The sequence below is a fragment of the Mauremys reevesii genome, linkage group 8 (assembly GCF_016161935.1).
Source record: "Mauremys reevesii isolate NIE-2019 linkage group 8, ASM1616193v1, whole genome shotgun sequence".
Classification (NCBI taxonomy): Eukaryota; Metazoa; Chordata; order Testudines; family Geoemydidae; genus Mauremys; species Mauremys reevesii.
The window spans coordinates 36,190,137-36,215,852 of NC_052630.1; the positions used below are offsets into that span (position 1 = coordinate 36,190,137).

The 25,716-nt window shown below is 41.0% G+C and overlaps 1 protein-coding gene across 11 annotated transcripts in view; it reads left to right on the forward strand.

The window, feature by feature from the left end:
* Positions 1–23,005, forward strand: part of LOC120369909 (ankyrin repeat and KH domain-containing protein 1) — a 187,582-nt gene extending 164,577 nt beyond the window's left edge. For 5 of the 11 annotated variants that reach the window (XM_039483703.1, XM_039483696.1, XM_039483704.1 and 2 more), the window contains 9 exons: positions 1,042–1,152; positions 3,232–3,381; positions 3,706–5,321; positions 12,871–13,059; positions 14,463–14,714; positions 15,207–15,269; positions 16,883–17,058; positions 19,506–19,670; positions 22,508–23,005. In XM_039483703.1, coding sequence (XP_039339637.1) covers positions 1,042–1,152; positions 3,232–3,381; positions 3,706–5,321; positions 12,871–13,059; positions 14,463–14,714; positions 15,207–15,269; positions 16,883–17,058; positions 19,506–19,670; positions 22,508–22,567 — 2,782 coding nt within the window. In that variant the 3' untranslated portion in view covers positions 22,568–23,005. The remainder of the gene's footprint in view (positions 1–1,041; positions 1,153–3,231; positions 3,382–3,705; positions 5,322–12,870; positions 13,060–14,462; positions 14,715–15,206; positions 15,270–16,882; positions 17,059–19,505; positions 19,671–22,507) is intronic. The other 6 variants (XM_039483699.1, XM_039483706.1, XM_039483702.1 and 3 more) reach the window with 4 other exon arrangements.
* Positions 23,006–25,716: the final 2,711 nt, after the last annotated feature.

Here is a 25,716-nt window from a genome sequence, read left to right on the forward strand (position 1 = left end):
ATGGCAGCCCCTCTTCCTTGGAAAATATATATGATTTTGTTGCATTGGGTGGCTTATGGCCATATTTTAGTCATTCATTCTGTCTTTATGTAGCTGGAAATTATTTAAATTTTCTACTTTTTTTTACTCACTTTGTTGAAGCGAGATAAGCCTGAAAATGTAAATCCTAAATTTTTGCATTTAGCCCTGACTCAGCGTCTCACATTCTGAAATGCAGGATTTTGACTAAATGCCCTTTTTAGAGCAACTTTTAGCTTGTGTGCACAGAACATTGTTTTAGAGAGGACTTGAAGTGTGAGTTTTGGGGAAGCTATCTTTTTTTTAGCAAATGAAAAATCTATGCAATTCAAATCTAAGATGTTAAACTCCGACCTTTTAGCTCATCAGTTCACACCAATTAAAATGTGCAATTTCCCCCTACTTTGGTGATTGTGTATATTCATAAATATTGCTCCCTGTAACGGGGTGTGCATGATGAATAAAGAGCCATAGATTTCTCCCTTCCCCCAAACTTGGTGAGTCGTGTAGGCATATGAAACTGTTAAAAAGCAGACAGCTGCTTTTACCAGGGCTGCACACAAACCCTGCTATTGATCCTGAAGCTGCTACACCTCTCCAGACAGGTCTCTTGAGTCTCCTAGTTTAGTCATTTGCTTTACTTTTACTGTGTTTGGTATCATGTTTCTGTTCTGTCAGAGCTGCTGGGGTTCTAGAAATTTCTTCCTAAAATGGTGGATTTTGATAACCCTAAGAACTCAAGATTTGTTAAGGAATGTGCTCACAAAATGTCTACCCTAGGCCAGAATTTGCCATGCCCTGCCCTGAATACCAGAGCATGCATGTAATCTAACAGCCTTTTAACAACCCATGTGTCCTTTTCAAAGTAACGAGGTGTTGCACATGTTTGTTTGCCTCCTAAAGCTTATCCCAATTCCAAGACCAAGAACTGTTCTAACTCCCACTCCCTCAAAGCACCCTATTGGGTAGAAGGGATGTCTATCAAAGAAATAACCAATGAAAACATCCTTCTACCCTTGACAGGCAAGTAGGCAGAGTTTTGAAAGACCCTCCCCCTAGCAACACTCTGCAGCCAACACCAATGGAGCAATTTCAGCTGCAGAGAGGAGGACGCTGCTGTTCAGGAGCAAAAAGGTACTGTTTGGGGCATTTTTTTTTTCAAACTAAAAAAAATGAGCTTGGTGGGTGGGGAGTGGGGTTCTGGATGCTATTTAGAGCTCATCTGAGGAAGCAATTCCTCAGTGGGTGGTGGGGAGGATGGCTAGGGGTTCACTTCAGGGAGTGGATTGAGGAGGGTAAAGGAGACTGGAATGCAACTAGGGTCCCTGTGAATCATGTGGAAGGCTCTTGGAAGCTACATGAGGAAGGGAGCTCCAATAGAGAAGTCTTCATACTAATGCATATCCAAAGGGGACGGGATTGGAACATGAGAAATGCTGGGGTGAGGGCATAGTGTGTGGAGCATTGTTTGTGGAGATAGTGTGAATTTTGTGGAGGGCAGGGGACAGGTTACTTAAAAAGACAAAACATATTAGAATGTTAATATTTTCAGATGGTAAATGTAAAAACTATCCATTTTACATTACACACGTTTATTAACTGAAATACATTTCCTGCATAATTTCTTTCTGTTAGTAATCTAAAATGTTAAATATGATTAAATTGAAAATGTAGGTGAAGCTGGCAGCAACATAGAGCTGTACAGTCTATATTCTGTTCAGATTCTTGAACCTTCATCACAGTGCTTCCTGAAACTCCTTGGAATTCCCTCAAACTGTACAGTTCACAAATTGCAATATGCCACTGTTAAGCTTGAAAGCCATGTATGGGTTTGAGAGGTCCAGTCTTTGAAGTCTGGGAGCAAGAGTGGGCTAAAGGGACCTTTGGCTGGGGTCTGGAATGCAAGCATAGCTGGTGTTCTAAAGCTTCCCATTGCCATATGCCTGCACTGATCCACCAATGCCATATGAATTTGAAAATCCTAGGAGTTCACTTAATAAGTCCATTGAGTGTTTGGGTTGCAGTATCATGGCCTAAAAATAAATGTTCTTCTGAAAATCTGTGCTGCCTTCATAGTGGCTTCCAGCATCCCTTTGGACCCTTGAATTGCACAGTTGGCCTGCTTGCTATAAACCATTGTGTAGGGTCACTGGCAATCTTCCAGAGCATTTGTAGTTTCTCACTTGAGGTCTAGGAGATATTAATTCTACCGGGATGTTGGATCAAGACCCTGATTTTAAAGTCTTGCTCAAGCAGGTGGTATTTCAAAGATTATCAGTCTGGCTATATACTAGTACAGGGATAGGCAACCTATGGCATGGGTGCCGAAGGTGGCACGCGAGCTGATTTTCAGTGCCTGGGTCCTGGCCACCGGTCCAGGGGGCTCTGCATTTTATTTAATTTTAAATGAAGTTTCTTAAACACTTTAAAAACCTTATTTACTTTACATACAACAATAGTTTAGTTATATATTATAGACTTATAGAAAGAGACCTTCTAAGAACGTTAAAATGTATTACTGGCATGCAAAACCTTAAATTAGTGAATGAATGAAGACTCGGCACACCACTTCTGAAAGGTTGCCGACCCCTGTACTAGTAGAAGCAACTTGTATCCAGTGGCTAATCCCTGTGATCCAAAGATGCTTGATACTAATTAAAATGTAAAGTAAGAGAGTCACTTAGGATTTAATCTTACTTACATTTTAAAAATACACAGGTTAGGACAAAAGATGAAGAACTATATGTCCAAAACAGCATGTATATTGTATAATATACATCTATATGATGTGATATACACCTCTACCCTGATATAACGCGACCCGATAAAACACGAATTCGGATATAACGCAATAAAGCAGCGCTAGGGGGGCCTGTGCGCTCCGGCGGATCAAAGCAAGTTCGATATAACACAGTTTCACCTATAACGCAGTAAGATTTTTTTTTTGGCTCCTGAGGACAGTGTTCTATTGAGGTAGAGGTGTACTTGGTTGAATAAGTGTTCTGAAGAAACTTCAGAAGTGCTCAGGGTAACAAGTAATTTCAGTGGGGAAGTTTTAGGGAGGCTCCAAAGGGTGAATTCAATACCAGCAGAAAACCACTTGCTGCCCTGAAATGTAAAAATATTGAGATGTTCAGTTGCCAAACGAGAGATTTTGGCACTTTTAAAATGTCTCCAACATGACTTCACAAATTTGCAATCTTTGTGATATAGGTCTAAGAAATTATCTGTCCCAGCTTCTGTCGTATCTAGAATAATGGGAAGAGGTGGGTGCAACATCACTGCAATTCAAGATGTCACTGGTGCTCATATTGATGTGGACAAACAAAAAGATAAGAATGGAGAGAGAATGATCACAATAAGGTACGATACATGGAAACAAAATAATTGTAAATTGAGTTGGTACAAGATTTTTCTTACACAGTCTGCTTATCTTTAAGGTAGGACATATTGGCTCTTTGGCACTAGTGTATAGTGCATAAATTTCTGACAGCAGGACATGCTGAAAATCTGATACTTACACAAAGTTAAACCATAAAAAAGCAGATATCAATAAATAAAACTTCTTGACTGTTCTATCAAATACTGCACTAATATAGCCAAAAGAAATTGTTTAGTTCAAGAAGTGTTGCAGCAAAGTGAGAATTCCATTCCAGAGAGAAGATTAATACTTGTTTTTAATTTCAGGGGCGGTACGGAATCAACAAGGTATGCAGTGCAGCTTATCAGTGCCCTTATTCAAGATCCCGCCAAGGAACTGGAAGACTTAATTCCTAAAACTCATATAAGAACACCTGCTCCAAACACCAAATCAATTCATGCAAACTTTTCATCTGGAGTCAGTACCGCAGCTGCTTCCAACAAAAACTCCTTTCCGCTCGGAGCACCACCTCTTGTCACATCACAGTCATCGACACTTTCTACTTTCCAGCCCACTAACAAATTAAACAAGAATGTTCCAGCAAATGTGCGTTCTTCTTTTCCAGTGTCTCTGCCCTTAGCTTATTCCCACCCTCATTTTGCCTTGCTGGCTGCCCAAACTATGCAACAGATTCGGCACCCTCGCTTACCTATGGCCCAGTTTGGAGGAACTTTTTCACCTTCGCCGAACACTTGGGGACCATTCCCAGTGAGACCAGTTAATCCTAGCAGCACAAACAGCTCTCCAAAGCATAATAGTTCAAGTCGTGTAGGTAACCAGAATGGGAATATTTTACAGACAGAGTCTACTGGATTAGCTACTGCTAGCTGTCCTATTACTGTCTCTTCTGTAGTTGCTTCCACCCAACCGCTATGTGCAACAAGTAGTCGGACTCCCTCATCAGTCAGAAAGCAGTTGTTCGCCTGTGTTCCGAAAACAAGTGCGGTGGCAACAGCAATCTCAACTGTGACAAGCACCTGTAGCACTCTGCCTTCTCCTTCCTCTGCACCTGCAAACAACGGGCAAGTTCCCACAGCATTTCTGCCCTCTAATGTTCCACAAACACAGCATTCTGCACTTAAAACGGACTCTTTCTCAGCTATCTCAGCACCCAAAGAGAAGGTGTCAACACCAGACCAACCTACTGGAAACACGTGTGCACCATCTTCAGTTGCAAGTAGTTGCAATATATCCGCTAGCAGCAATCCAGGAGTCCTAGAAACTCGCCCATCTAGCAGCCCTGCACCTCTAAATAACGTCCAAGATGAGATACTGCCAACCAGCATGTCAGATATAAGTTCTTCTGTGTCCATGCCTTTTTCCTCTAGCTCAGAACCCACTCCGTTAAGCTTAGCTTCACCCAGATCAATTGCTGCAGATAATCAGGACAACAGTAATTTACCTCAGTTAGCTGTACCAGCACCTCGAGTTTCTCACAGAATGCAGCCTAGAGGTTCTTTCTATTCAGTGGTACCAAATGCAAACCTACACCAAGATCATCAGTCTATTTTTGTTACAAATCCAGTTCCTTTAACGCCATCTCAAGGTCCACCTGCTGCAGTGCAGCTTTCATCAGCCATGAACGTTATGAACGGTTCTCAGATGCACATTAACCCTGCAAACAAATCATTGCCTCCTACGTTTGGGCCAGCAACACTTTTCAATCACTTCAGTAGTCTTTTTGATAGTAACCAGGTGCCAGCCAACCAAGGATGGGGAGACTGTCCACTATCCACACGAGCAGCAGCAGACCCATCTTTCACTGTTCAGTCTACTTTTCTGAGTAACTCTGTGCTTGGACACATAGAAAATGTGCATCCTGATAACTCCAAGGCTCCTGGATTCAGGCCACCTTCCCAGAGAGTTTCTACCAGCCCTGTAGGTAAGTCCACAAAGTTTCTACTCTGGCATAGTATCAGAGGGGTAGCCGTGTTAGTCTGGATCTGTAAAAAGCAACAGAGTCCTGTGGCACCTTATAGATTAACAGACGTTTTGGAGCATAAGCTTTCGTGGGTGAATACCCACTTTGTTAGACGCATGCGAAAGTTTATGCTCCAATACATCTGTTAGTCTGTAAGGTGCCACAGGACTCTTCGTTACTCTGGCATAGAGACAATCCTGCCATTAGTCTTTGACCCTATTCTCAAATTGCTCCAGAAAGATTTTACAAGGTAATATGCAAAAGGACGCCAACCTGAGAGCTGAACTTGCCATGTGTAATTTCAAAAGCTGTTTAAAATTATACACATCCAATTCTTTTTCCTAGCTCTGACCTGTCAGGTGCTGGTAATGCTGCAGAAGCAACTACCATTGGCTCTTTTAGGAAGTAAGGGTCTTGTGACACTTGTTGAAACTCCACCCACAGGTGTCTTAATATTGATTCCATCCAGAGGAAGGATGGATTGTCATGGTGCTAGACCAAGTGTAGTAGCAGATGGGGATCTTGTTGGAACCCTGTCCTCTTGGTGTTTTGAACTTGCTCACTTAACATTATCAGCATATGGGACTTAGTAAGGGACTGAATGCTTGACAGTCCTCCTTCCTTTTCCCTGACATTTACCTAGTAGACACATAAAGGATGTTACCCTTACCTCATTGCTTTTCAGATTTGTTCATATGTCAGAAGATGACTGTATTTTGAAGACAGGTGTCTAGAGAGCCTCACTTCCCAGCTTTCCTAAGTTAATTTTCTTCAAGTCTTTCACCCAACACCATCTCACAAACCCTTTTAAAACTTTGGGCCAAAATTTCCAAACTTGGATACTGAAGTTAGGCACCTAAATAAGTGAATAGATTTTCACAAGTGATACATTCCCATTGAGTTCAAATGGGACTCTGGGTGCTCAGCACTTCTGAAACCAGGCCACTTCTCTTTAGATGTCTAACATCAAAAGTCAGAAAATGTTTGCCAGGGTGTCTCAGAGTTTTTTTAAATATTTAAATTTAAACTAGTTAGCTGCATTCTGAAGAGCACAAGCAGTTAGGCGCATATGATCTCTGCTCCCAGTACATCAAATAGAACCAAATGCAGCTAGAACTGTAATAGCTGGAGTAGTCTGACCTCATTCATCCAATCCTCTAACAGTAGAACAGTCAAGTCCTGCTCCAATGGACTCGAGAAACATTGCCTTTTTACCAGCTCCTCTTTTTCTCATGGATGGTCAAAGTTGTTCAGGAAGATGTGGTAAATAGACAGTCTGTCAAATCACTCACATCCCATGGATTATGTACCTAGAATGGCTCTGAAGGCAATTATGCTTGTAAAGGAAAATGAAACTCCTTCACACGGGGTAACTATTAAAATTCTGAAGTTACCCATTTTTCATACAAAATGCTACAAAATAGAACTGTAAAATAACTTAAAATCTCTGAGACACAAGGTGCATGAGGCAAGATGTTTTATTGGACCAACTTCAGTTGGTGAAAGAGACCAGCTTTCTTTTGAGTTTACACAGAGCTGGTCTCTCACCAACAAGTTGGTCCAGTAAAACATAGTACCTCACCCACTTTGTCGTTGTCATATTGCGGGACTAACATGGCTACAACACTTTAAATCCCTCACTCATTTCACTCCAAATATATTAAGGTTCTTTAGACTCTACATAAACCACTGAGTTAGAAATGGTAAGAATTATGCTGCAGCACACCTTACACAAGTGTCTTCTGGAAGAAAAGTGAGGAATATTTTTTTCAATTGAAACCAGGGGATTCTGACAGAATGTAAATTATCCAAGTTGGAATTTGGCTGGGGCATTTAAAAATTGATTATATGCTTTAAAAAACAAAGTTGTGCCACCTCTTCTCCCCAGTCCTGTAGTTGGCAGTCCCATATGTAGAGGTCTGTTACATCCTCTAACCACAGAACAAGAAGGCAAAAGTAAAAGTTTCAGGTCTTGAGTCTGTTACATAATCTGCTACCCTGCCTGGAATCTGAAGCTCTTCAGATTGAGTTCATTTGTCTCTGCTTAGGGAAAAGAGGATTTAAGTTGATGGTGGGTAACAAGAACAATAGCTTCTCAGAGCTATTCAGATTGTCCAGGTCTTGGTATCTAGAAAGTGTCAGTGGTCTTTGGCCTGCTCCAGCATCATCCCCTTGCAGATGTGTGTGTGTGTATAGAAGAGTAGCTGGCTCAGTCAGCTTCATTTACTTCCATTCTTTCACAGATGTCACCCTGTCATTAGTCAGACCTTGCAGTCAGTCTTTTAGATGAGATAAAGCAGGGTGGATTGATTTAAATCATGATTAAATTAGCAAGCAGGAAATCTTGATTTAAATCCATCAATTTTAATCATGGTTTGCATTTTGTATTTTTTTTATTTTCCTAAAGAGAGGTTGATTCTCATTGGTGATAACCATTAAGACCAGGTCTACGCTACAGACCTATATTGGTATAACTGTGTTGCTCCAGGATGTGAAAAATGCACACCCCGAGTGATGTAATTATACCAGCCTAACCACCCATGTAGACAGCGCTGTCGCACAGCTACCACCTCTCGAGGAGGTGGGTTAACTATGCTGACAGGAGAAGCTCTCCCATTAGTGAAGACACTACTACGCCAAAGTATGTGAAGACAAGCCCGAAGACGTTTTCAGTTGCAACTAAATACAACCTGTACACTAAATATGCTTTTTGAAAACCAGGATACACATCTGTACATGTTTAAGCAGTTATATAGCTTAATTTGCATTTATTCAGATTCTTAATTTTTACTACATTAGAAAATGGTGAATAATGCATTTCTTGTTTACTAGATTTTTTTTTTGTGTTAAGTTCTGTTTGGATGGGAACTCAAATTCAACTAAATGCAAAAATAACTCATTTTATCAACACGTTTTGTATTTAAAACTAACAGATTTATTAAACAAAGGAAGTTTCTGCAGTTAGTTAATTGAACTGATTGTTTCTTGCATTATGTCCTTCAGGATTTTAAAACTAGTAGGTCTTATCCTTACATCTAGTTTTTATTCATAAACTGGAAAACAAGCTTTCCTACTCTTTTTTTTTTTTTTTCAATTTTCTAGTGGTTTTTAACTTTGAGTGAACTAATCATTGAACTGAAATGAAGACAATATTTTCTCTGTACCTGCAGAAGAGGCGACTGCTGAGAGAAGCTGGTTTAGTATTTCAGCGAACTCTCATTTCAGTTGTTTAGCCAGTGGTGTCCACCAGTTCAGTGGTTTGACTTTCTTTAAAATTTTGGCAGTAAATAGATACTGCTTAACTTTTTTTATTTAATTTAAATTATTTTAGTAGATTAGAGTAAATTTAGGCCTTAGCATAGGTTGTCATAATTTCAAATTTTAAATAGGCTTATTTTTAATAACAAACTTGTGTTTAATTTAAAAATCCAGTTTTAAATCCATTTTTATCTATCCTGGGATGAAGTGGAGGTGTACTTCTTGGGTGCTTACCTCGGGCTGAAGGACAGGTTAGCCACACAGGAAAGAGTGTTCTTCTGTCTATCAAAATTGGAGCTTGTTTGGCTGATGGTATATACTTGAATTACAGGTTTCTCATAGTTCTTTGAAGTCAAAAAGTCCCATTTGTTACTGACGTACAATACTGTGCTGTGGAGTGCAGCAGCCCTGGGCTTTAGACAGTCTGGCAGTCCTTGCTGGTGGGCCAGTATACAGTATCTTCATATATTGTACCAGTAAGGTGAGATTTATCAAAATGGCTGCTAGATATGACATTGCACCTGTAACATTGAGTAATGGTTTGTTCGCCAAGTTTCTTTTTCACTTGAGTTCTTCTGTATCTTTGGGGTACAGTTAGGAATAGTTGGATTTCCACAAACTTAGTCTCTTGGAGTTCACTTCTATAAGTTGGTTTGCAGCAGAAAGCCCAGTTAAGTTCCTCACTTGTTTGAGTCTTAAAGTAGGAGTTTTGACAAGCACCTTCATGTTGTAAGCAGACTGATACCAAAAATTAAGATTGAAAGCAGAGAATCCCAATTTGCCCACTTTCTTTCCAGATATTTTTGGTTCCCTGCCATGAGTTATGGCTCTGGGTCCATTCAGGAAAACTGTCTTTTTGTCCTGCCTTCACTTTTCATGTCTGCTAGTCCTAGCAGTTTGCAGTATTGGGGACAGATTTGCATGCTCCTTTTAGAAGGCTCCAGACAAAACCAGAAGGAATCCATTTCAGTCACTTGTTATGCTTCCTCTACGTTTGAGGACCAAGTCTGTCTGTGTTAGGTTAAAATGCATTACAGTAAGCTGGCATACCTTGAGCTGTAACGCCATCACAATTCCTTGAAACCACACACAACAGATGCCCTCACAATGTGAATCTGATTTTGAGGGTCTTCCTTGAGATCTGGAGTAGCAATGATCCAGGTTAAGTTAGCCCTGGCAGTTGGCAAACAGTCTACACAGAAGTATCTTGGAGCCTTGAGAAACTGTACTTTGAGCATAGTTTTCATGTAGCATCAGGACACAGTCTCATGCTACTGATGCTCATTATGCAAATTTGGCTAATCCAGCCAGAGAAACGCATTTGAAATGGCATAATTTGACACTAATTTAAGCATGTTACTATTCCTCCAAAGTATGATGCAGTAATCAAGCAAAATACATAAGTGGGAAGTTGGTGACTAAAACCAGTTCACACACTACTTAGTGTGTTGCGCACAGTAGCCCTTATTGGTATTGGATTGGTTCTTCTTTCCTCTACTATTGCAGGGGCAAAGTATTAATAGAAGGTGGCATATTTTATCATGTTAGCCTACCTGAAACTGACAGTGCTGGACTTGTGCACTTCAGAAGTTTCAGGCTGATTAAAATATAGCAGCGCTTCAGTCACTTCCTGCAGAAACATTTCCCCTTGCTCTCAGAAGTGTGCAAAACACAACACTTAAATTACATTGGATACAGAATCATTGTGCTTTAGAAGGCATCTCGCCATCAATCTTCCAAAGGCACGTTCAACTCTTGTTGAAGAGATATGCAGATGACACTGATAGACAGGGATCTACCTAAGTTTCCATTACTATGAATGGTTATCTCCAACATTCACTATAGACAGAGACCCAGTTAATGAGCCAATGCTGTAGGAAATGCCACTTTCTGTACAAGAGTCGTTGAAAATCAGTCCATTGGGCACTTTGTCCAGCCAGCCATTGTAATTATCCAAGAACCAGCCTCTGATCCACCAGCTGAAGAAGAGCTCAGTGTAAGCTCAACAGTTTCTCTTTCTCCAAAAAAAGTTGGACCAATAGAAGATATTACCTCATCCACCTTTTCTCTCTGATTCACTATTACATGCATCACAATGGAGTAGGAGCCTTTCAGATTGGGCTACTTCTGAGCTTTGTATGAGGAGCAGGGAATTGGCAAGTGAGTACCATCAGTTGCCCCACCACAAGGAGGGAGGCCCCAGCTGGGCGATATTAAGAACGATCACTTGCTTCAACAGTAACTTATTACTAGACACAACTCTAGCATAATTTCTGTGCCAGTAGACTTGCCTACATCAAATATGTGCCAACAAACAGTACTCTTTTTACAGACAACCTACACAAAGCACTGCCTAGTCCCTTGTCCATGAAAATTGAATCTCAAATAAGAGTGCATTCTCTGAACATTGATCAAAGCTCTGCAAAGGTTATTCTTCCTCACTCAGTTCTCCCTCATGAGCATCTTGTGCTTCATGGTCCATTACAGTTTGGGTTATTCTGCTTCATCTTTCAAGCATAAAGGTGCTTCTTTTTTTAACTTCTCTAGTTTCACAATGTAATGTGAGATGAAGGAGCTGTCCAGAGAACTATCTCCCTCTCTAACTTCCTAAGGTGTCACCACCACCTGAAGTGGGTGGTTCCTCTAGGCCTCTCCTCTCTATTTTCTCTCTCTCTTTTCAGGCAGAAGCATTTTCTATTGTCTTTTGATTTTTCTTCCTCTCCTTGGTGCCTCCTTGGTGGGGAGAGGATCTTTGAGAAGAGTCTGCAGGAAACTGATATTTGAGGAGAAAACACGGCAGTATAGATCAAAGGGATTCCTGCACATGGCCCAGCTGCCACTGCCTCCCTCACTGTACGATATTATGGCAGGCAGACTTAATCTGTTTGTTTGCAATGCTTTAGCAGCAGGAGCTGGATTTGTAGAATCTCCAAGCCAGTACTCCCTGGCTACTTGGTTCTCCAGGCTTAGGTGAAGCATGGCAGGCAAGCCTTAAGCTGCTTGAAGCAGAAATTCAGCACCAGGACCTAACATTTTGAAAGCAACACACCAGAGATTCTGGGTTGGTTGGATTTTTTTTTTTCTGTTCCAACCAGGGTGAAATAGGATAACCAGGAATGTTTCCAAGAGGCTGGTAAGTCAGAGGGACAGGAAAAAAAACACAGTGCATGACCCCTCCTTTCCAACAACCACCACCCCCTCTCTGACTACCATAACTAAGTATTTTTGTCCCTGACCTTCCAGAAAGGGCCTTAGTTCGTCCTGATTGTGGTTATTAACTTGAGCCCCTCAACAGTTCTGTCAGCACCCTTCTCTAATGGCGGCTGTGATTCCCACAGGCTCCAGAAACCACCACCAACAAAACAACCTCTCTGATTCCCTGTATTTATTATCATATTTGTTTATTACCAAACTATGATAAAGGTCTTTAAGGTATTTTGGTGGCGAGGCTTTGGCTTGATCAGAAAATTCAACTCCCCATGCCGCTTGTTTTAAAGGAGACTCGGTTTTGCTCCTATTTGGAATGCAGCCTTGTGCTGAGAAACTGCTTCCAACCATCACACTACGCAAATATCAGTCTTACCCCACTTTTTGGGGCACGGAATACTGTATGCACTCTACTTATGGACCCAGCTGTAGGATGGGCAAGAAATATATTATGAATTACTGCCCTGGTACTAATGGATCATTTTCAATCTTCTTACTTGAATTTTTTTTTATTGTTTTTAACTTATATTGTACGTCTTGGTTAGCTCTGGAGAATTCTAGACTGAGGAGTAAGTTGGGATTTACTTATGTGGTAAGCTTGTCTTGGGTTTGCCTTCATATCTCATGGTAGGTGAAGGTAGATCAGGGGTAGTCAATAGCTGGGCCAAATCTGGACTACCAGACACTTTTGACCAGACCCCAGATCTTTTTATTTTTCATTGTTTTTTTTATTTGCTCTGGAGTCTGGACCTTGGCTACACCTTGACTAAAAAAATTGGTCCTTGACAAAAAATAGAGTACCCTGAGGTAGAGCTTTGTGTGATAACAGCTGTAGGCTGACAAAGAGCAAGATTGAAAAATACATATACCAGTATGTAATTTCTCCCTTAGCCTGTAACCTGCAAAAACTCATTGCACCTGTAAATACCCATGAAAAGGGTGACTGGACAATAAGTTTAAATTGTATTTGGAGCAGTGAATCTTCATGGTGCAGTGAATTATTTTTCCAAATAGGTATATTTCATAAGTTTTACATTTATTTCAGGCTTGCCCTCTCTAGACCCATCCAACGGCTCTTCAGCTGCCTCTTCAGCTCCTCTGACAGGTTTTTCAGCAAACATACAACGGGTTTATCTTCAAGGGCCAGCACCTGTTGGGACTCCCAGCTTTAACAGACAGCATTTTTCACCACATCCTTGGACGAGTGCTACAAATTCATGTAGGAACTTCATGGGTCTGTCTTAATTATCTATATATTTTCAGTGTTTTAGTTATTGTCTTTAGCTACTAGTTGATTTCTAACTTCGAGGGGAAAGCAACCAGTGGCTTTAGAAACTATTATTGGAAATTGCTTTTAGCCTCAGTAAAGATGGGAAATGTGTGAAATGGCATCACAAAACATTTTATGGATATCTTATGTGAAATGCCATAGGTTCCATTCGTATTACTTCTCTTGATGCAGCTTCAGGAGGCTTAGGGGTATGTCTACGCTGCAAAAAAAGACCTGTGGCAGCAAGTTTCAGAGTCCAGGTTAACTGACTCCAGCTTGCACCATGGGGCTGAAAGTAACAATATAAATATTCTGGCTCAGGCTGGACCTCATCTCTGAAAAGCAGCAAGGGGAGAGTGGGGCTAAGAGGCCAGGCTCCAGTCTGATCAAGAATGTCTACACTGCAATTTTTAGCCCCATAACCCGAGCCCAATTCGGTTGACACAGGCTCTGAGGCTTACTGCTGCAGGGTTTGTTTTGGGGGTTTTTTTGTTTTTGATTTTTTGCAGTGTAGATGTACCCTTAAACTCTGAAGAGAAGGTTAATTTTTGTGTGATCACAACGCGGGGAGCTTTCTTGTAGTGTAAAACTGCTTCAGATGAAATTGGCGTGACTTTCTCAGATTGAATTATGCTTTATTTTAAAGGTTTTAAAAATGAGACTTCTGCAATTAATATTTTATATATCTTAAAATTCATTGAAATTTTTAAATTGTCTGAAATGACAGTGAGGACTTTTATGGAGCAAATCTGAGAGAGAGAGTGGCCACATGAGAAGCTTGGATCTTTGCAATTCAGAATCTTAGTGATGGCAACTCCTGGAGTACAAAGGCCAAAATAAACTTGGGTGCCAAAACTAAAGGTCAATGGAACTTATGCTTCTAAGTCATTTGCGCGTTTTTGGAAAATCGCACCCTGAGCCTATATCCCACTGGGAGTTGGGGATGCTCAGCACCTCTGAAAACAAGGCCAGTTGAGTGCCTGGAAAATTTAGGCCAAGATTTGCAGATCTCTTCATACAGTCTTCCAGTTTTCTTGTCCTTGTAAATATTTTAGATTTACTAGACAAGATCTAGAAAATGTCATACTATCCTGTGGTTGGAACCATTTATGCAACTAATGTAAGATACAAAATCACTGGTGAAGAATCTTTCCAGTGGGCCAGACAGCAATCAATGCAATGACTATTCTGCCACAAATAACTAAATTCTCTCACTAGCCCCAAAAGATTATAAATCAATAAACTTTTACACCTTTCATAATCTGCATTACAGAATACAGATTGGCAGTTTAGAGGGGAAATTGTGGTATTTAACATCACTTAAATGTTCCATGTATAATAAAGCAAGAGAAATATTTTGTCACCAGGTGAATCTCCTATTCCATCAGTTTCATCGGGATCATCTTCACCCCTTTCAGCTGCTTCTGCACCTTCTAACTTGGGCCAGCCAAAAGCAGGTAGCACAAGTCAAGATCGAAAGGTACCACCTCCTATTGGGACGGAAAGGCTTGCTAGAATTCGGCAGGGAGGTTCTGTCACTCCTACCCCCTTAGGAACTAACTTTACGGCTCCTGTTGGACATAGTGGTATCTGGTCATTTGGAGTTAACAGTGTATCAGGTAAGTCAGTCTCATACACAATAAGTAAGCTTTCTGTTTTAAAAAAATCAAACCTCAGATTTTAGGGTGACGCTACATTCTGAGAACTAATTGGGGGGAAAACAAAATGCCAAACTTGAGCTTTTCAAGGATCAAATTTGAAATAATAGAGTAATGCATGGTAGTCATATGTAAAAATCTTCCCTTCTAAACCAGAGAACAAAATACACTTTATCAATTGCATGTAAGATTACTTTAAAGGCAGAAACTAAAAGGAATATCATGGGGAAGTTACAAACAGAGAGCTGGAGGGATAGAGAGAGAAGTGTTGAGAAACGTGCATATTCTGATCTTTTAAGGAAATATATTGGGGAAGACTTTTAAGTTCTTCTTCATTCACTGAGGAACTGACCCATAAGGACCACAATTAGAAAGGAAGGTTAGGGCAAAAGAAGTGATTGATTTGCAACACTTGATGTGGGTACAAATCCAGAAACGTACTCTTCTTTACAGATGGGCTGTTAATACAGCCTCAGTATCCCACCTGGGATGGGATCAAGTCTCGGAAGAACAGAGGTATTTCTTTAGGTTTTGTTTCATGATTGCTTTTCTTTTCATTTATTCAGCTACTCTGCAGGATTTTAAGAGATAAATACCTCTGATGTTATAGCTGACAGACCAAGTTTTTCGTGATTGATTCTGAAATAATCTGTAACCCACCCACAAGATTCTAAAGAGTGTCTTGATAGAGATAGGGTGGGCTTTGCCAAAATGTTCCTCATTGGGTAATGACTGACTCTGATTTTCTTCAGGCCAAATCTGTTTTGCTAGAACCATTGCAATTTTCTCTCATAATATAGAATTTTTCACCTGACTTAGATCTTGCAAAGGTACACAGTAAATACATAATCTCTGAAAGAGTGATTGAAATCTTATATACTGTTAAATCTGTTGAACAGAAATGTAATTTTAGAATGAGAACAAATAATTCTTTACCTTTTTCCTCAAAATTTGGTCTCTGAATTTAAAACTCGGTCTGAAAGCTGCGGTTGCAATTCATTAATTAGTAGCTTGTCACTCAAACTATTTTTAAAAATGAGGTTACAGTTATGACAAGCAAATAAAAACTGGGGCATTCAGAGTGAGTGCTATTGGTCCTTAATTTTTACACTTTTCTCCTCCATAACTCTTCTTGAATAATATGAAATAAGTTCTGTTCCAGGCAACAGCAATTACTTTTTTTTTTTTTTTTAAATAAAGAGACTTCTAAATAGCTGAAGGTTTATATTCAGTTTTTGGTAGTTCCATTTTCAAGTTCTTACAGATCAAAACAAAGTGCACTGTTTGAGCTGCAGATTGTTTTCAATAGGAATTTTAAGAGATTGTGTATGTAGCAAAATAAAATGACAATGTTAATGGTCTTAAATTTTGTCAAGCTAGGGTTTTTTTTAAATGAGGCTTAAATTTTGATCCAAATTTGGTCTGACGTTATCCCATTAACCTTGGTGTCTCCTCATGGCTGTTTTTCAGACTAAAGTTATAAACTTGTCATACAAATTGGCAATATTCATAGATCACAGTTCTATTAAAGTTTAGCCCAGTGTTGGGGACATCTGAAATATTGGTTTGGTATTTGGTGCAGGAATATAGGAGAATGAAAGAAAATATCAGGCCCAGTCCCATGTCTCCAGATTTCACCATCTTCTCCCACTTCAGTCTTCAGAAAGTTCTCTGCCTTTCACCTCCTACCAGCTCCTGCCCTAAGCATGACTCTGTGGAGTCTCTCACCTTGCATTACCATGGATATGGATTGTGCTAAAGTGCCTAACTCAGTGGGTGATGGGAGGGGAAGAAAATGTCTGAATGCAGTGGGACCTTACATGTGCAGTACTTTCTACAGCCTGTCTTTGTGAGAGTGCCATGTAGGCAGAGCCATGAAGCTGAGGATAGGAGATGTGTGTGCATATTTTGTTGTTAACAGGTCATTGGGTCTGAGGGTAGAATACAAGTTTTGGGGAGGTCTGAAAAGTGATTTGTTCAGAGCAATGCCCCAGTTTGTTTTTGCAGCATTGTTATGCTTATTTCTGAGATCCTTAACATGTGTGGAGATGGTCTGTGCAGCTGATTGATTTATTCCAGAGTGTTCTCGATTGATTACAACCATCCACTTTTAATCTCTTCCTTTCCAGAAGGCTTGTCAGGTTGGTCTCAGCCTATAATGGGGAATCATCCAATGCATCAACAATTATCAGACCCAGGCACATTTTCCCAGCATCAGCCAATGGAGAGAGATGATTCTGGAATCGTGGCTCCCTCAAACATTTTCCACCAACCTATGCCAAATAGCTTTGTGGATTTTTCTAAAGTAAGTTATATTTGAAAGTTGAATTTGTTATAAGCAGCTGGGTTGTTTTGCCTGGTTGCAGATGACTTGTCTGACAGTGCATGTCCAGAAATGACTATCCAGAGAGACTTCCTTAAAAGCCCTTTCTCTGGAACAAGGTGGGGCAACTTTGCCAAGGCCATTGGTCCATTCAGATTTGTTTAACTCTGAATGTTCTCTAGCACAGTAGTGCCCAATCTTATACGGGAGGGCCACATACACATAAGCACAACCTTGTGTGGGCCAAACAGATTGTACATATTTTAATAAGATGTAAAGTCACCGGTATTGATTTATATTTTAAGTTCAGCTTGTTTTGTATGTATTTAGATAGAAACAACCTATGTACAACATTGTCTCTTTACACCCTTATGTAAACTAAAATGATGTAAACAGGATGACAAAATTCTAATGAATTGGCCATTAGTATATTGTGTTAAACAGGCTGCAGGCTTTATGAAATGCTCTGGTGGGCCATGTAAGGGTGTTGTACACCCTTGCTCTAGCACAGTGGTTCTCAAACTTTTATTTTCATGGACCACTTGAAAATTGCTGGGGATCTCGGCAAACCACTTAATGATCTTTTCAAATGTTTGTACCATATGCTAACTATTGTAAAGCACTTTGGATAAAAGCACTATATAAAAAAACCTTAATAATTAACATTTTTTTGTTGTACAAATAACAGCACACAACTCATATTTTAATATCAGTAGTCTTACCTTTCTAATGCAATAGATGTGCCCTCTCTCCCCCGCCACAGCAGCCCCCGAGCGGGGGCTGGGTCGGAGAAGGGTCTCTTCCCCGCCACAGCAGCCCCTGGTAGCCCTTCATTCTCTCATGTGCAGCTGTCCAGGCGCACACCTTAGAGGGAACTATCCACGGACCACCTGAACAGAACTCGCAGACCACTGTTTGAGGACCTCTGCTCTAGCAGATATGAGGATTCATGTAGTGCCCCCTTCACCCCAGAAACACTCTTGGACATGTGAGAGACACTAGTCAAACTGAGGGCACATTATAACTGAAACTAAACATTATTTCTAGTTGCTAATATCCCAGGTCTATACATGGACTTGCTTGGTGACACCCTTCACTGTTCCATTCTCCCCTACTGTGTTAGATTCCTTCCTTCCTACATGGAACTAGGTCGCCTCTTCAGGCTGGTTAATATTTAATGCTTCTGGCACGAGTTATAGATATAAATTAGGCATATGAATATCATGGAATTTTCTTCAGCACATGTGGTAGGAGGTTGGGAGACTATTGAACTATGTACATAAAGAAGGCATTAATATCAGAAACTAGCACAAGGCAAAAACAGAATACAGCCCTGTCATCATTCAGTTGAAGAATTTGAGGAATGTCTAGGGTCATGTGCATAGTCTGGAGTCTTCTCAGAACATTGCTACAGTTACATCTGGAGAAAGTACTTTGTTGCAGTCTTTATTTTTTGTGAGCAAGACAAAGATTTTTCATATCCTATGCAATGAGACAACAGAAATTTGAGGGAGGGAGGTATCGAAAGAGCTCTGTATCCCCTTCTGTTCTGTATAGGGAGATGTTTATGAAAACTGTTATGTCACATGCTGGAGGCCACGGAAGTGAGGCTCTATAAAGAAAGCCACTACACCTTTTATGAACTCAAAGGTCATTATTCCAGTTGGCAATTAAAATATTGTATAGTACCTTCCATCTTAAAGGATCCCACTGAGCTTTCAGACTATACACACAGCATCACTGCAGCTCAGTTAGGCTGACAAGTGGTATATTGATGGGAGAGGAGAGCACTTCCCAAGTACATTGTGACATGAAATCCATGTAGAACAGACACAATATCTGACTTTGCAGACTCATCTAAATAAACCACACTCAGACTATGATGGTACTTAACATGGGTATCTCAGGAAGATGAAGGGCTGAATTAGTTCTGCTGGGATTTGAACCTCTGGTTCTAAGGAGTCTGAGCATTCCAAACTTGATGCTTAGACCACCACATGTTCCCATTTTTCTCACAGAATGCCAAGATGATTGTAAGTGCAACTTTAATGTTGCATAAGGATTTGAATGAAGTTTGAACATTTTGGGTAATGCATTTTCATTCATATTGTGCAGTACATTGGAATGGATGGGGAGCCTTGCAAAATTCCAACACTAATAAAATCAATTGCCTTCTGCTTTGCTCTGAATTGTCCCTGGAATTGGGTATGGTATTCTCATCTCTCCTCACAACACTGCTTTGTAGCACTGCTGATGCACAGTCGCCCCTCTTTCTAATTTCAGTGATGGATGAAGTGATCTGTGCCCATAAGTTCTGTAAAACGCTCTGGGATTCTTTGAGATGACAGATACTACTCTATATGTGATGTACTAGTGTTATTGTCTGTAATCACTACACTGTACAGTGATTGTTCTTTCTGCTATTTCAGGGTCTACCGATTTCCATGTATGGAGGAGCTCTAATACCTTCTCATCCTCAGCTAGCTGACGGCCCAGGAGGGCCTCTCTTTAATGGACTTCATACTCCAGATCCCGCTTGGAATCCTATGATAAAGGTTGTCCAAAACTCAACAGAATGTACTGATGCTCAGCAGGTAAATTTGTTTGTATCTTTCTCATAATTTAAAATACTTTCTATCTGGTTTCTCGACTGATATTTTTGTGCTTAGTAGAGGAAAAAGATTTTATCAGCAGTCATAATTTTTTTTTGAGAATGTCTTTTAGATATGTCGGCACTGGGCTTTAAAGATCAGTTTACAGGCCAAAACTTTCAAACCTGAGTACATGAAGTTAGGGTCATAGAATATTAGGGTTGGAAGAGACCTCAGACGGTCATCTAGTCCAATCCCCTGCTCAAAGCAGGACCAACACCAACTAAAATATCCCAGCCAGGGCTTTGTCAAGCCAGGCCTTAAATTCCACCACCTCCCTAGATAACCCATTCCAGTGTTTCACCACCTTCCTAGTGAAATAGTGTTTCCTAATATCCAACCTAGACCTTCCTCACTGCAACTTGAGACCATTGCTCCTTGTTCTGTCATCTGCCAGCACTGAGAACAACCTCACTCCATCCTCTTGGGAACCTCCCGTCAGGTAGTTGAAGGCTGCTATCAAATCCCTCCTCACTCTTCAATTTGTCCACATTCCTTCTGTAGTGAGGGGACCAAAACTGGACGCAATACTCCAGGTGTGGCCTCACCAGTGTCGAATAGAGGGGAATAATCACTTCCCTCGATCTGCTGGCAATGCTCCTCCTAATACAGTCTAATATGCAGTTGGCCTTCTAGGCAACAAAGGCACACTGCTGACTCATATCCAGCTTCTCATCCACTGTAATCCCCAGGTCCTTTTCTGCAGAACTGCTGCTCAGCCAGTTAGTCCCCAGCCTGTAGTGGTGCATGGGATTCTTCGTAAGGCCAGGACTCTGCACTTGTCCTTGTTGAACTTCATCAGATTTCTTTTGGCCCAATCCTCCAATTTGTCTAGGTCACTGTGGACCCTATCTCTACCCTCCAGTGTATCTACCTCTCCCCCCAGCTTAGTGTCATCTGCAAACTTGCTGAGGGTGCAATCCATCATCCAGATCATTAATAAAGATGTTGAACAAAACAAGCCCCAGGACCAACCTCTGGGGCACTCCGCTTGATACGGACTGCCAACTAGACATCGAGCTGTTGATCACTACCCATTGAGCCTCCCAATCTAGCCAGCTTCCTATCCACCTTATAGTCCGTCCATCAAATCCATACTTTTTTAACTTGCTGGCAAGAATACTGTGGGAGACCATATCAAAAACTTTGCTAAAGTCAAGATATTATCACATCCACCGCTTTCCCCATATCCACAGAGCCAGTTATCTCATCATAGAAGGCAATCAGGTTGGTCAGGTATGACTTGCCCTTGGTGAATCCATGTTGACTGTTCCTGATCATCTTCCTCTCCTTCAAGTGCTTCAAAATGGATTCCTTGAGGACCTGCTTCATGATTTTGCTGGGGATTGTCGTTCTCTGGGTTCTCTCTCTTCCCTTTTTCACATATGGGCACTATATCTGCCTTTTTCCAATTGTCCAGGACCTCCCCCGATCACCACAAATTTTCAAAGATAATAGCCAATGGCTCTGCGATCACATCAGCCAACTCCCTCAGCACCCTTGAATGCATTTGATCCGGACCCATGGACTTGTGCACGTCCAGCTTTTCTAAATAATCCTTAACCTGCTCTTTCACCACTGAGGGTTGCTCACCTCCTCCCCATACTGTGTTGCCCAGTGCAGCATTCTGGGAGCTGACCTTGTCTGTGAAGACCCAGGCAAAAAAAGCATTGAGTACTTCAGCTTTTTCCACAACATCTGTCACTAGGTTGCCTCTCCCATTCAGTAAGGGTCCCACACTTTCCCTGACCATCTCCTTGTTGCTAACATACCTGTAGAAACCCTTGTTACCCTTCACATCCCTGCTAGCTGCAACTCCAGTTGTGCCTTTGCCTTCCTGATTACACCCCTGTATGCTCTAGCAATATTTTTATACTCCTCCCTAGTCATCTGTCCAAATTTCCACTTCTTGTAAGCTTCCTTTTTGAGTTTAAGGTCACCGAAGATTTCACTGTTAAGCCAAGCTGGTCACCTACCATATTTGCTATTCTTTCTGCACTTCGGGATGGTTTGTTCCTGCGCCCTCAATAAGGCTTCTTTAAAATACAGCCAGCTCTCCTGGGCTCCTTATCCCTCATATTAGCTTCCCAGGGGATTCTGCCTATCAGTTCCCTAAGGGAGTCAGTCTGCTTTTCTGAAGTCCAGGGTCTGTATTTTGTTACTTTCCTTCCTTCCTTTTGTGAGGATCCTGACTTGAACCATCTCATGGCCACTGCTGCCTAGGTTGCCACCCAATTCTTCCTCCTACCAATCCTTCCCTGTTTGTAAGCTGTAGATCAAGAGGAGCATGGCCCCTAGTCAGTGCCTCCAGCACTTGTACCAGGAAGTTGTCCCCAACACTCACCAAAAACATCTTGGATTGTGCATTGCTGTATTGCTCTCCCAGCAGATGTCATGGTGATTGAAGTCCCCTATTAGTGCCAGGGCCTGTGATCTGGAAACTTCAGTTAGCTGTCCCAAGAAAGCCTCGTCTACCTCATAAATAAGTGGCCTGATTCTCAGCAGTGCTCAGCACCTTGCTATGAACAAAATGAATTAATAATACACACTGACAGGTTCTACATTTCCAATTACTGCTCATGCAAAAAACCTGGTCATCGCTGAAGACTGCTATAGCCCCTCTGAAAATCTGACCACTCCTGTGTTGGAGTCTAACTTTAGACACCCAGGTTTAAAAAATTGCGCCACAATAAGTCTGAGTTTGGTACTGTATTTATTATAGAATTTTGCACTTGGGCATATTCTATATTTCTTAATTATTTTTTTTCTCCCCACTGCAGATTTGGCCTGGCACCTGGGCACCTCACATTGGAAATATGCATCTCAAATACGTCAACTAATTTAAGAGGGTCTATCCTTTTTAGCCTTGTTGGGAAACCTATGACCTTGGAAGAACCCTGGGGATTTTTTTAATGTGCCTAACTAAGCAATTTTTTTCTCTGGGCTGTAACAATGAAAATTTGATTGCCCATTGTGTAAGAACAAATTGATTTACCTATTCAACTGATTCTGTTCTCCAGTTAGTTTAGCCATTTTGAACTTAAAATCAGATGAACCTAGTGCTTTTGGCTAAACACTACTGAATGCTACTTGTATGCAGCAGAGAACTAGATGATTACATGATTTCAGCCTTTTATGGTGGTAAATACATGTATAATTGTTTACATACTTAAAAGGAAAAAGTTGAGTAAATTTCATGTCGTATAGTGGCTCCACTTTATGTAGCCTGTATTAATGTGAAATATTTACCTGAATATTCAATAAAAAGATGAACAGTATTTATAGGATGTGGTGTGGATTTTGGTAGAGGGCCACATCTTGCTATCAGGATGTCTACAATTACTTTGTGTACTGCTTTAGTGACACAGTCAGCTACTCAAGCAGGATGGTAGGAGGAGGATCACTGTCATTTGTAACAGCCTCTCAAAACTTTGAAAATACTCTTGCTCCCTCTTAGCTTTGTCTTTTTCTGGTTGGTGAACATTCATATCATGCAAGCCAGTGTGGCTTTCCTGTTCTGTTTGGATTTGGGTCTGGGAATATGCTTTAGCATGACATCCTAATAGCCAAAGATGACAGTAGGAGAACACAAAACACTGGGTATTGCCTACATACCAAAGGGTCTCTTCATCTAATACAGTGGCTTTCATTTGCAGACCCCTAAAAATTTTCAAATGGAGGTGCAGACCTCTTTAAACATCTTAGACATAGTCTGTGGACCCCCAGGGATCTGCAGACCACAGGTTGAAAACCACTGTACTGTAGTAACAACAACCTTTCATGAACCCCTTAAACATAATCTGTGGACCTGCAGGGGTCCACGGACCACAGATTGAAAACCACTGATGTATTTACATATCTTGGTGACTGGCAGACTTCTGGAAACCAGAGAATATTTCACCACCAATCATAACGTTGGCCAATATTTGATCTTAAATTATGTGTCCCTTTAAATGTGATCAGAGTTTATAATCACATTTCTGTGAGTCAGAACAGGTTTTGCAAGCTCCTTTGAATACCATATTAAAACCTACATTCACTCTACATGCAAATGGTGCATTTCCCCCTTTTGCCTTAAAAATCATACTTTATTCTTCCTCGGTAATGACACGCTAATTATAATTTGGAGATCTGATCCACTTCTCGAGCCAGTAACTACACGACACAAATGGGTACCCTGTGTCATGGGCCACTTTCTTACAGTCTCAATATAGACAGAGACTTCCCCCTCTTTCCACCCCTCTTGCCTATTCCATATATGCAGCAATACAGTTTTTCCAGGAAAAGCCTGAGGAAGCAGCAACCAGAATAAGGCAAATCATCACTGAATCCTAAGAGTTCACTCCTTGCAAACCATGTGGTGGCATATTTCTGCCCAGTCACTTTTTAAATGTTTTTGAAAACATAAAGTGCTCAAATAGTATCCAAGAACTAGTAGGTGATCAGATCTCAGGAACCTTTTGAACATACTGAGGTATTCTACTAATATTTAAGAATGGAACATAAATGTCCCCACACAAGAACACATTTCATTGTTGATGCTATTTCTTACCCTAAATATTTACCCCCTCCACAGCAGAACAGATGTTCTGTTTACAAGAGCACATTAACCCAATTAAAATATGCTAGATCGGGTTCCAGAATTTTTTGCACAGGTAAAAATTTGTATTAATGTTGTATTAATACTTCTTGAATATTGGAGCCTCCAAAAGCACTCTAGATGCTTCCCAGACACAAGTAAAGAGGCTTTGCTCTGAAGAGCTTACAGTTTGAAGTTGGATGCTGCATAAACTTGGGGTGGGGGGAGGTGTGACAAATTACAAAACAGGATTATGGAGTTATTCAGTGAGGAATGTGTGAAACAAAACTCAGATTTGTACAGTTACCTGTACTTTGCAGATTCTTAGCAAATGTGACTATTAACTTGCTTTCCAACATTTTGCTGGAGATGTTATGTTTTGACTGGTACCCAGTGGAAGTCAATCAAATGTGATGGTCATGGAGTTGCCCTGAAGTAGCGATTTTTCATGGGGTCTCAGTTTGTGGTCGTTCTAATGCTCTTGAAGTCTGCATTAGGCCCACAGTGCAAAAGATACCAGTAATGGAGAAAATCTAAAAACTTGGTGTCCCATGAACGTGTGGTGGTATATAGAACAGTTTAATAGCTAAGCTCACTTTGCTATTTTTATTTATTTATAAAATAAAAACTCAAGGCAGTGGGACAGTGTTTAATAGTGGGTGAATCTATAGGAAGACCCAAGTTGTGAAATCTGATTGCTCTTGGGGGGTGGGGGGAGACACCCAAAAAAATGTGCCATGGGACAGCAGCCTATGGGCTAGCAGTAGTTATTGATAATCAATAGAGCAACACCCATGTGGACAGCATGGTAGAATGCACAGGGATTGGGAACTGAGGCCTACTGCTTTTCTTTGCCCAAGACCACCTCCCCCCAGACCCAGGAGACAGACCAGCCATTCCTATAGGTGGAAGATCCATCCCTGATCATAGAGCACAGGTAGAGGAAGATGGGTCAGAAATGTCTGCATTCTGAGGGTGAAATACCAGCTCTCCATTGATGTCAATGACAAAACTTCCATTCACTTCAGTGGAGCTTGAGATTATTTCTGAACTGGGAGTACTGGAATGCTGTTGGCCATGGGAAAACAGCAGCCCTTGAAGTGCCTAGCCTGAGATGCCCAACTTTTGCCACAACACACACATGAGTAGAGAGGAACAACCACTCTGAACTGCCAACACTCAAAAAACACTCATCCCAGTCTGGCTGCCAGTTTCCCAGGCACACCCTCGCTCTGCTGTGGGGATTGCACAAGGCTGCCTGAGGGTCTGCATGCTGGCACTTTGTACAGGGACCTGCAAAACCTGGACTGCAAAGAGAAATGAAGCCCTTGTGATTTTTCAAGATTTCAACATATTAATTTGACACATTTGTGGGGAGGGCTAGGATGGATTCAACCTAAACTGGACCCA